Here is a 12,682-nt window from a genome sequence, read left to right as displayed (position 1 = left end):
ACGGAGGTTGAGGGGGATCCGATTGAGGTCTACAAAATCACGAGGTATAGATAGGACGGATAGCAAGAAACTTTCTTCACCGCCCCACAGCACCTCCCAACCCCAAGAGTGGGGGACTCAATTACTAGGGGTCGCGATTTCAAGGTGAGACGGGAAAAATTTAAGGGAGATGTGAGTGGAAAGTTCCTTGCGCAGAGAGTGGTGGGTGCCTGGAACACGTTGCTAGTGGAGGTGGTAGAGGCAAGCACAATAGCGTCATTTAAGATAATAAAATGTGAGGCTGGATGAACACAGCAGGCCAAGCAGCATCTCAGGAGCACAAAAGCTGACGTTTCGGGCCTAGACCCTTCATCAGAGCGTCATTTAAGATCTATCTGTCTAGATACATGAATGGGCAGGGAGCAGAGGGATACAGATCCTTGGAAAATAGGCGACAGATTAAAGATAGAGTATCTGGATTGGCGCAGTCTTGGAGGGCTGAAGGTCCTGTTCCTGTGCTGTAATTGTGTTTGTTCTTTGTTTTAACTCCCTGTATTTTATATCATGATTCTCTATCTCCCTATCTTTCTCCTTCTCTCTCTCTCTCTCTCTCGAGTGTCTCGCTTGGGCTTTTTCTTCTGAATTGCTCAGGCTTATTCTCCTCTCTCTGAAGATCAAGCTCAAGCGTATTCATTTCCATGTCCTGCTTTTTCATTTCAACCAAATCACCATATATCTACTCCCTCATGTATTTCCACCAGTCCAGATCATTTGCCAAAATTTCACTAACCTGTGCCTTCTTGGCACCGGCTGGCAATTTGATTTGAGATTTAAGCACCAATTTTATCTATCTGGCTTTTGTTACCTCCTTTAAATCTATCGCAGATACCTCTTTACATACAAGGCAAAATCTCAATTAGACCAAGGTGTTCATTTTTCCTGTCTGACTGCTATGCAGGACAACAGCAATTCACACCAGATTTCATCACCGATACAAAATAGTGTAATGCTTTCTCTGCCATTGTTAAAATTATGTAAGTATTTCTAATCTACTGCTATGTGATCGAAACCAACTCCTTCAAAAGGCCCAAAATACACAGACACAGTCATGATTAAGACAGACAATTTGATTCACATTACAAGACAATGACTAAAAACAGGGTAAAGCAAAAAAGATTTTTTAAAAAGTCCAGATTTCATGAGCAAATTAAATGCTCCTACACAGTTCCTCTCAATCTGTGAGGTTGATTACATACTGCTATCTGTAAGGCAATGGTCATTCTTCACTTTATGAAGGAGGGTCTAGGCCCGAAACATCAGTTTTTCTGCTCCTCTGCCTGCTGTGTTCATCCAGCTCTACACCTTGTTATCTCGGTCATTCTTCACTAATGGTTTATATGCCAGACAGAGGTCGTTTGTTAGAATTTTTTTGTTTTAATCTTTCTTGGTTGTTTTTTTGGTCAGTACCCTCACACTGATTGAAGGGGAAGTGAGAGATTTTTAGTTTACTGGGTCTAGAGGTGTCCAGCTACTCTGCAGGTCAGATTTGCAGCAAAACTGCAGCTCAAATCAATCTGGGGGCAATTGTCAGGTTGTTTTTCCTTAATGCAAAATCTAGATGCCGCTCTCAGAGAAACACTTTCACCACTTCACAATGTAATTTTACCATAGCTAAAAATATACACCACTTGATGTTTCCAAGTTGCAAAATTTTCAGTTTCTCAGCCAAATACAAAGCCAACTTCCAATTCAGTTTACAGCCCAAATGGAAAAAACAAATGTGGCCCGTTACAGATTGTCAAAATACCTTAGTAATAAAGAAAGCATATTAACCAGCTATTTTACTATGAGCTTGCAGTGTTCACCTGTAAATGAGGCCAGGATGCTTCAAGCATTGGTTCATCTTCTTCTGGATCAAACTCTGAAGATTCTGAAGGTGGAAGCGTCCTAAATATATTGAAAGAAACCTATAACAAGATAGAGTACTAAATTAAATGCTGAATTCTTTCCTTTCAACCCCATCCAATGCATTCTGACTAAGAGTTATGTACTGACAATATGCCATTTCAATAGTTCATTGTGTTTCTCCAAATTCCAAGTAATACAGGAAAACTGAATGGTGTATTCAAAAATCACAGCCAAATGGAAAATTATGGAAAGAATTCAGACAGTTCATGTGTCAAGAATAAAGTACGTGGAAAACTCTGAATACCAAGCATTAACTAATATTTAGATAATTAAAAAGTTTTCTGAAGGTTTAATGCCAGGTTTTCTGATCAAACACGCCAGATCAAATACATATGATTTATTCACAGTGCTTAGAAAGTAAGTACCTGCATGCAGGTAGATGTATTAACATATAAAATGGATGTAATATAATAAAGTGCATTGCCATCCTTCTCCCTCAACAGCAAGCGATTTGAGATCAACAGTATACGTCTCTCAAAGAGAAGATAATGAAAAAGAATGTAAATCGTCTGAAGAAAATTTTAGACAAAAGCAAAAAGAGAACTAGAGATGCCCAAATGAAGGATACTATCAACTGGATGCACTACACCAATTTTCTTAGGTTTCTTTGGGAGTCTCTCTCAAACCTATGGTTTCTATCTCCTAGAAAAACAGGTCAGTAGGTGCATGATGCACCATCACTTTCAAGTGACGCAACTTCCCAACTGGGGACATCTATTACATTCCTTCACACGCACATGTTCAAAATTCTGGAACTCAATCCCAGTTTTATGGAAGCACCCTCACTCAGATGAATTGCAGTGGTTCAATAAAAGGAGTTTACAACCATCTTCTCAAATGCAATTTGGAATGGTCTTTAAAAGCTTGTCTTGCTAGCAATGCCAAATTTTAAGTATAAATAATTTTAAAGTATTGCAGCCATCCAACAAAATTCACTGCTGCACGTGGGAGTAACACAAGTGAAATACTGCAGCTCATTTGGTTTGGAATCAGGTACTGAAAATGTAGAGAGGGAAAAATGTGTAATAGGATTGGAAATGCACAATGATGTTTATCAAAACATCATGATAGACAGAAGACAAATTTTAGACTCCTTATTTAAGTGAAAGCTATACCAGCTGAAGGAATACTGGCAAGTGGGACTAGATTAATTTAGGATGTCAGGTCAGTTGGACAAATTTCTGTGCTGTACATCTCTATGACTGAGTTCACTACTTCACTTCTAATGCATTCCAGAAGTAAACTGCTTAGTTTTGTACGCATTAGCAGTAAACACTAGCTGGAATTTAAGACAATCAAAAAGTTCCACATAAAATAAACAATTAAGTATTAGAACACTGTTAAAGATCCACTTCAAAAGACTTCAATCTAATTTAAAATTACCTTGTGCTGAAATGGGTTGAGCAACTTAAAACAGCACAGGATGTGTTCTTCACCACAATTTGAATTAACAGATAAAGTAAGAGCAGGAAGCATTTCTGTCATTTGGTTTGTTTTCCCACTGTAGATCAAACCATGTAAATATTTAGCCAGATAGGTGGTGGGCAGGCTGCATCTCCCAATGCAAATAAACAAAAGTAAATGTGTCAATGCTCTTGAATTTTGCACATGAGATTTTAAAGGTCAAAAGTACACACGTACTTTAAACAGGTACACTCTTCTAGTTCACTATTACTTATTTACTATCAAGTAAATTTATGCATTTAAGTATTTAAAAGAAATTAACTCATGCTCAGACTGGCGTTGCGAAAAAAAACTTTGTACTTCAAAACCATTGAGAATGACTTCACCCAGGAATTATAAAGCATTACAAAAAGTTTTTTTAAAAAATCATTTTTAAAAACTTGACTGCTTTGTCTACATAAAAGCATCACTAGCGTGGTTCTATCATAAATGGAGTGTGAGCAATTGGAACAAATTGCTGATATATTCAATTAACTAATATGATACTCAAACACCTGGATTGGACAGAAGAATCAAAATTGTCATTCCTATTAACATCTAATGAAAACGTAAATATGAAGACGTAAATATGAAGACTAGATAATCAATTGAAACACCTGCCATGGAAATCGATGATCAACAGCTACTGTTTGAGTGTATTCCTGGAGAACCACCACTTGGGACAGGTTACCAGAGCACTGCAGGCATTCTTGCAGTCATGCCATAGCATTTTCAGGAAAAGTGGAAAAAAAGCAACTCTATTCTTCAGTAACATATTGTACAATAGAGTAATATGCAAACTGACTAAACAACTCATTCTTATATTGTACTTTCAACATTGAAAAAGATACAGAATTTTACCGGCTGTTAAACCTGACAAACTTCGTCACCGAGCCAAAGGAAACACTGGGGCAAGATACTAAAAGCTTCACGCAAGATTTTAAAGGAGGGTCTTAAAACAGAAAAAAATGTGAGTGCAGGAAAGAGATACAGGAAGTGTTATCCAGTGACAACAGTGTATAAAAAGTTGCAGGTATGGGCATCAGTGGTGGGACAAAGTCCTGGAGTTAGAGTCTGTGATACAGAAGAACAGGAGTTTTAATTTCATGGAAAATTGGCAGCATTGAAGGAGAAAAGAATAGACGGGTATATGGTAATGCAGGGCTTTGAACAAGAGAATGGTGGCTAAAAACTGAATCATTTGTGCATGTTAGTACATGCCAGATTGATGGATCAGGGAAACTGTCCGTTTCAGAATAATGACAGCACAGCAACAAACTCGCTTATAAAGGGTAAGTGAATGACTGGCTGGGTAAAACAGCAATTAAATAACAGAGTCTGGATGCAACAAAAGCATGGTTTAGGGTTCCAACAGCAGGTATGCTGAGGTGGGAACATGACACCTCAAGTGATTCAGACAAGTGATCTTATGGAGACAGAAGTAGGTGGTCTTCACAAAGGACTAAGAGCTTGTGACAGAGGGTGTAGCTCAAGGTCCAAAGTTTAATTGTAGAAAATTGCAGCTCATACAGGATTCTCAGGTAAACAAGCTGACAATACGAAGACAGCGGAGTCAAGAAAATAGTTGCAAGGTAGAGTCAGGTGCCATTGGCACACCTGTGGAATTGGACATCAATTTTAATGACACCAACAAACAACTTTTATATAAGAAATGAAGGGTCTTATCAATCGATGGTCACTTGTCCTGATCTACTTTACCATTCTAAACTTTTCATATCTTTCATTAATGAGGAGTATGATCAAAGGTGTATAATGCATTATCATTTTTAGAAAGTCTTTTTTTGATAAAGTGTCCGAAAGTCAATTTGAAGTGGCCAAAATACATTTGTTCCAAGAAATCTTGTGATTCTACTACAATACCTGGGAGAACATTTGTAGCATTGATGGGTAAAATACTGTTGGGGTGATGAATGGTGGAGCATTAAGCACATTAAGGCAGTTATTTTCATCTCAACTTCAGAACAGAAAGTTCAAAGTTTTAGTTCAGAAGAATCTAGATTTCAATTCAGAAGACAGAAGTTTCTCCTGGAGGAGTGGGTAGGGGAGGCTCCTTGGGTTTAAAAGGAGCCAGAACTGTGGGTAGGTCTAAGAACTTTACTGGAGACAAAGTCATCAAACACAGAATTGATAGAGAGATTGAACTGACTTGACAAGTTGTAGATATATTGTAACAAATGAAGGGTAGTTAGAAATTTTAAAACTCCCAACTAAGTCATTAACAAGAATATCTTTAAAGAAATAGTATGTAGAAAAACATCCCACTGGACATCACAGCACGGTAATAAAGGCAAAAATTGCATCACGATACAAAAGGCAAGATCCAGAGGGCTAACCAAAAACTTGGTTAAAGAAAACTTGTAAGGGTGACCTCCAAGGAAGGAGAAGCACCAGACCGATTAGGAAGGGTATTTCAGAGTTGGGCCTTGATGGCATGTGCCATCCCAACAATGGTAAGGACAATAGAGGACAAGAGGCAGAAAAGGCTAAACGCAAAAGAAAATAGATAGGTGATGAGGGTTTGTAGGGTAAGCATTTACCATTTTAACTACTTCAGGGTATGTCTGTTCTGTCAAGACTCCTCGACCCACCGCAACAAAGTCCACCAGTTCATTAAGGGTAGAACGCTTGTACTCCTTCATTTTAAGATCTGATAGTGAATCCATGAAGTCAAATACAACGCAACACTGTTGCAATTTCTTCTGGAAGAGCAATGCCTTTTCAGTCGTGGAAACGTCTGGAAGAGGGGTGAGAAACAGACTAAGTTTAGAATAAAAGTGATTAATAGCAATTTGCCCAGTTGAGAGCACTAATATTTTCATTTTTGAACACAGCCTGAATTTCAAAACTTTTTTTTTTAATAAGTGCAAGCATAATGTTAGCATCCTAATCAAACAAATCAGCAGAAAAGAAATTCAGTAGGATAATTCTAGGTTGATATACCAGTTAGCTCAGTAAAATACAGAAAGTATCTGAATCTTACACCTACACAGCAAGGAAAAGATTATAAAGACATCCAGTTTACTCCAACTGTTCAAAATTAACACACTCTTCAAAATCCCTTTCCTACTAAAAAGTGGGCTTAAATTCTATGTTAAACTTGACAAGCTTTACTCAAAAACGCTCAACAGTGGTACCCGAGGGAACACTCTATAGTAATGTTCGCAAAGACACCACTACCCCGTGAGATAAATGGAACCCAGGAAACAAATTTATACAAATATGTTATTCCAAACTACAGCCATAAGAGGGCATTCACGACAATTTAAAAAAAGTTGATTAGTAACGCTCTTTCACGTCAATGTTGTCAAATCCAAATTGCTTTGAATCAAAAAGAAAATAGCAAGTAACCCAGTATGGCTTCTGTCATAAACCTAGAACTATTTTTGTATTCTGACTCCTTTACTTTCTACATTATTTCATCCAGCTTCAAGAATTTGATTTCAATGAAACACCATAGTAATCAAGATTTTATTTGAAAGTCTCTATCCCAATTGGAACAGGAGAAAATTTCCCGCTCTACAATTTAACACGTTCTCTCTCCAAATCATATTGGCATCTGTGGATCACGCATTTGCCAACATCAGGAACTAAAATATACTTACTTTTACAAGGTAGGCACCACCTGGGCTGCTACCTGTTCACATTGTCCATTGATAGAATTGAAGAATTCTATGAGGGAGTCAATGTAGCAGTTGTCAGGTGTTGCCTATTCCAGTGAATTGAGAAGTGGACAAGGAGTGACAAGCAGACTTATTCCACAACAATGTTCAGACGTTACGGTATCCTATCCTGTACCTGATTTTAGTAGAAAGCCTGGCAACACATTTTGCCATAATCTTAACCATTGTTTATGAAATACTAATATACTGATTAAAATCCTTTGTTTACCCTTCCAATTATCTTACAACTGAATTCAGTCTGGCAGCAAAAGAAGCCCTTATGGTTTTGGCATGGGGTCAGCAGCACTCTTGCTCTTGCCAGCTCTGCATAAGAATAACAAAAATTTACTTTGACGACTGCAGCCTTCAACAGTTTCTTGAAGGACACGTGCATATGGTTCAGTACTGGCTTAGGTCACAGCAACCCAATATTGTAGAGGGCCTTCACATAGATGCTAGCTCCTTAGCATGTGCAATAAATCTAAAAGCCTTTTTACTCTTTATTATACATTGACCTTGAGTAATAAGTATACCGTTTTGGATACTGCTGGGGGGGGGGGAGGGGGGGGGGGGGGTGTGAGAGAGGAGGAGGGAATGACCTACCAGAGGAAAGCCATAGTAGTCAGTTCTCTGGCACTGAGCCTGACACTGTATAGAATAGAAAAGTACTCGTGGCAGGGGACTCGATAGTTAGGGGAATCGACAGGAGATTTTGTGATCAGGATCGGGATTCCCGGAAGGTACGTTGCCTCCCTGGTGCCAGGGTCCGGGACGTCTCTGATCGGATGTATAAGGTTCTAAAAAGGGGAGGGCGAACAGCCAGAAATCATATTACATATTGGCACTAATGAGATAGCCAGAAAAAGGATTGAGGATATAAAAAGTGATTTCAGGGAGTTAGGATGGAAGCTGCAAAGCAGGACGAACAGAGTAGTGTTCTCTAGTTTACTACCGGTGCCACGAGATAGCGAGGAGAGGAACAGGGAGCGGGCGCAGCTTAACACGTGGCTGCGCAGCTGGTGTAGGAGGGAGGGCTTCAGATATGTAGACAATTGGGACGCTTTCTCGGGAAGGTGGGGCCCGTACAAGAAGGATGGGTTGCATCTGAACTGGAAGGGGACCAATGTCCTGGGTGGAAGGTTTGCTCGAGTAGTTCGAGAGGGTTTAAACTAGTATGGCAGGGGGGTGGGAACCTGAGCTGTATACCGGAGGTGAGAGTTGATGCACGTGAGGCAGTAGCAAGAGGTAGACCAGCTAGTGGGAAGGATTTTCCTGGGAAGGAACCAAGGGATCAGTTAAAGTGTGTTTGCTTTAACGCAAGGAGTATCAGGAATAAAAGTGATGAACTTAGAGCATGGATCAGTACCAGGTGCTATGATGTTGTGGCCATAACAGACATGGGTTTCTCAGGGGCAGGAATGGTGCTGGATGTTCCAGGGTTTAGAGCATTTAAAAAAAGAATGGGGGGGGGGGGGGGAAGAGGAGGGGGTGTAGCACTACTAATCAGAGAGGGTATCACAGTTACAGAAGCTTCCATTGTCGAGGAAGATCTGCCTACTGAGTCAGTATGGGTGGAAATTAGGAACAGCAAGGGAGTAGTCACCTCGTTAGGGGTTTACTACAGGCCCCCCAATAGCAGCAGGGAGATTGAAGAAAGCATAGGTCGGCAGATTTTGGAAACATGCGGACGTAGTAGGGTTGCTGTAATGGGTGACTTTAACTTTCCCAATATTGATTGGAACCTCCTTCAAGCAGAAGATTTGAATGGAGCTGTTTTTGTAAGGTGTGTTCAGGAGGGTTTCCTAACTCAGTACGTTGACAGGCCGACGAGGGGAGAGGCCATTCTACACTTGGTGCTCGGAAACGAGCCGGGGCAGGTATCAGATCTTGTGGTGGGAGAGCATTTTGGTGATAGTGACCATAACTGCCTCACATTCTACATAGCTATGGAGAAGGAGAGGATTAGGCAAAATGGGAAGATATTTAATTGGGGAAGAGGAAACTATGATGCGATTAGACATGAGTTAGGAAGCATGGACTGGGAGCAGTTGTTCCATGGTAAGGGAACTATAGACATGTGGAGACGGTTTAAGGAACAGTTGTTGGGAGTGATGAGTAAATATGTCCCTCTGAGACAGGCAAGAAGGGGTAAGATTAAGGAACCTTGGATGACGAGAGTGGTAGAGCTTCTCGTCAAAAGGAAGAAGGTAGCTTACATAAGGTGGAGGAAGCTAGGGTCAAGCTCAGCTCTAGAGGATTACAGGCAGGTGAGGAAGGAGCTCAAAAATGGTCTGAGGAGAGCCAGGAGAGGGCACAAGAAAGGCCTGGCAGAACAGATTAGGGAGAACACAAAAGCATTTTACACTTATGTGAGGAATAAGAGAACGGTCAAAGAGAGAGTAGCGCCGATCAGGGATAGCATAGGGAACTTGTGTGTGGAGTCTGAGGAGGTAGGGGAAGCCCTAAATGAGTTTTTTGCTTCTGTCTTTACAAAAGAAACGAACTTTGTAGTGAATGAAACCTTTGAAGAGCAAGTGTGCATGCTAGAATGGATAGAGGTAGAGGAAGCTGATGTGCTGAAAATTTTGTCAAACATTAAGATTGACAAGTCGCCAGGCCCAGACCAGATTTGTCCTCGGCTGCTTTGGGAAATGAGAAATGCAATTGCTTCGCCACTCGCAAAGATCTTTGCATCCTCGCTCTCCACTGGAGTCATACCTGAGGACTGGAGAGGTGCAAATGTATTTTGTCTCTTCAAGAGATGAAATAGGGAAATCCCCGGCAATTACAGACCACTAAGTCTCATGTCTGTCGTCTGCAAGGTGTTAGAAAGGATGCTGAGGGATAGGATTTATGACCATCTGGAAGAGCATGGCTTGATTAAATGCAGTCAACACGGCTTTGAGGGGGGCAGGTCATGCCTCACAAACCCTAGAGTTCTTTGAGGACGTGACTAGGAAAATTGATGAGGGTCGAGCTGTGGATGTGGTGTATATGGACTTCAGCAAGGCATTTGATAAGGTTCCCCATGGTAGGCTCATTCAGAAGGTCAGGAGGAATGGGATACAGGGGAATTTAGCTGTCTGGATACAGAATTGGCTGGCCAATAGAAGACAGCGAGTGGTAGTAGAAGGAAAATATTCTGCCTGGAAGTCAGAGGTGAGTGGTGTTCCACAGGGCTCCGTCCTTGGGCCTCTAACGTTTGTAATTTTTATTAATGACTTGGATGAGTAGATTGAAGGATGGGTCAGCAAGTTTGCAGACAACATGAAGGTTGGAGGTGTCGTTGACAGTATAGAGGGCTGTTGTAGGCTGCAGCGGGACATTGACAGGATGCAGAGATGGGCTGAGAGGTGGCAAATCGAGTTCAACCTGGATAAACGCGAGGTGATACATTTTGGAAGGTCGAATTTGAAAGCTGAGTACAGGATTAAGGATAGGATTTTTGGCAGTGTGGAGGAACAGAGGGATCTTGGTGTGCAGATACAAAGATCCCCTAAAATGGCCACCCAAGTGGACAGGGCAGTTAAGAAAGCATATGGTGTTTTGGCTTTCATTAACGGGGGATTGAGTTTAAGAGTCATGAGATCTTGTTGCAGCTCTATAAAATTTTGGTTAGACTGCACTTGGAATACTGCGTCCAGTTCTGGTCGCCTTATTATAGGAAAGATGTGGATGCTTTGGAGAGGGTTCAGAGGAGGTTTACCAGGATGCTGCCTGGACTGGAGGGCTTATCTTATGAAGAGAGGTTGACTGAGCTCGGACTTTTTTCATTGGAGAAAAGGAGGAGAGGGGACCTAATGAGGTGTACAAGAAAATGAGAGGCATAGATAGAGTTGATAGCCAGAGACTATTTCCCAGGGGTCATAGTTTTAAGCTGGTTGGAGGAAAGTATAGAAGGGATGTCAGAGGTGGGTTCTTTAGAGAGTTGAGAGAGCATGGAATGCGTTGCCAGCAGCAGTTGTGGAAGCAAGGTCATTGGGGACATTTAAGAGACTCCTAGACATGCATATGGTCACAGAAATTTGAGGGTGCATACATGAGGATCAATGGTCGGCACAACATAGTGGGCTGAAGGGCCTGTTCTGTGCTGTACTGTTATGAGTGCCTACATCAATATGATAAGTGCTGCAATTTCATTTCAAGGGGCATTTCTTGCCATAAACAACTTGGACTGGAATGGGTGCCAAGCCATAAATGCAGACATTTTGAAAATGGGATTAGCAGTGATTTCCAAATCATCTTGGTCAGCAGAGCCCAAACTTATTGTACCTGTAAATTATTTAAACATTGATGCTCATTATTCCAAAACATACAGAGAAATAGGCAGGCATTGAAATTTAAATTTGACACAAATTCCACTGCTATCTAACATACACAATAACACTCCACAATTACCTGTTGTGTGAAAGATTATCCCACTGTGCACTTGATCAATAAGCCACCACGGATACATAAACAATATTGTAAACCATTCTTTTCACATTTATCATACGAGATTAACCAATACCAACATTTGTTTGCAATTCAACGGTATGTATTGTACACAAATTTCAGTAACATTTCTGAACCTTTAATTATATGCAATGGAACTACAACTTAATTCCATGTTGTTTAAAATCACTAAGTGCCTCTTGTCATCATACTAAGAGGACTATAAAAGCTTTTTTAAACAGAGGTAAAACCCAACCTTCCCTTGTTAGTCAAAGTTAATAACTAGATATTTAATCTGAGATCACTAACAAGGAGGGGCCAGGAACATGAAAAGATAGGCTGGAGTATTAAATAGAATTTTCACAATCACTGATCGCGATCGAGTTGGTTATTTCAGCCAAAACAATCAGCATTTTACATTTGTTACTTTCTCGTTTGAATGAGCCAAAGCAACTTTTATTCTGCCTCCTGTAGAACTTGCTTTTATTAAAAGGAATCTCTTTTGATATAAACAGACAGTAAGCAGATCATTCCTTCATACTCAAGGAATGCAATTTGACATATTCATAAAAGTGATCAGATGTTGGTGAAAGAGCAATGGAATGAAGGTCAAAATAAGAAATTGCTGGAAAATCTCAGGTCTGGCAGCTTCTGTGGACAGTGACTCTCCTTCAGAAGGTTCTGCAAGTGCACAGTAAGGTCCAGTCAGCATAGTTTTGTCAAGGGAAGAGATGCCTGAAAAACCTGTTAGAATTCTTTGAGGTGGTAACAAGCAAGTTAGACAAAGGGGAGCCAATAGACATGATTCATTTGGATTTCCAGAAGGCCTCTGACAAAGTGCTGCACGGGACGCTTCTAAAATAAAACAACACCCCATAGTATCAGGGGTAAGGATAGAGGGCTGGGGTGACTGGCAGAAGCAGGGGCAGGTTGGGGCAGCATAGTAGCTCAGTGGTTAAAAACCACTGCCTCTCAGCACCAGGGACCCGGATTCAATTCCAGCCTCAGGTGACTGCCCGTGTGCAGTCTCATGGATTTCCTCCCGATGCTCCAGTTTCCTCCCACATTTCAAAGATGTGCAGATTAGGTGACTAGCCACGCTAAATTGCCCATACAATCCAGGGATGTGTAGGTGAGGTGGATTAGCCAAGGGAAATGCAGGATTAGGGTGGGTAGGG

The 12,682-nt window shown here is 40.9% G+C and overlaps 1 protein-coding gene across 1 annotated transcript in view; it reads right to left on the bottom strand.

Moving 5' to 3' along the window:
- The window catches only part of ppp2r5eb (protein phosphatase 2, regulatory subunit B', epsilon isoform b), a 93,543-nt gene that overhangs the window by 34,965 nt on the left and 45,896 nt on the right, over positions 1-12,682 (bottom strand). Inside the window, exons 2-3 of the mRNA XM_048537752.2 lie at positions 5,949-6,145; positions 1,845-1,946 (exon numbers count right to left, since the gene is read on the bottom strand). Of these exons, the coding sequence (XP_048393709.1) occupies positions 1,845-1,946; positions 5,949-6,145 (299 nt within the window). The remainder of the gene's footprint in view (positions 1-1,844; positions 1,947-5,948; positions 6,146-12,682) is intronic.

Source organism: Stegostoma tigrinum, chromosome 10 (genome assembly GCF_030684315.1).
Source record: "Stegostoma tigrinum isolate sSteTig4 chromosome 10, sSteTig4.hap1, whole genome shotgun sequence".
NCBI classification, from domain to species: domain Eukaryota; kingdom Metazoa; phylum Chordata; class Chondrichthyes; order Orectolobiformes; family Stegostomatidae; genus Stegostoma; species Stegostoma tigrinum.
The sequence above is the reverse complement of the archived record's forward strand: the minus strand, read 5'-3'. Positions and strand labels throughout refer to the sequence as shown.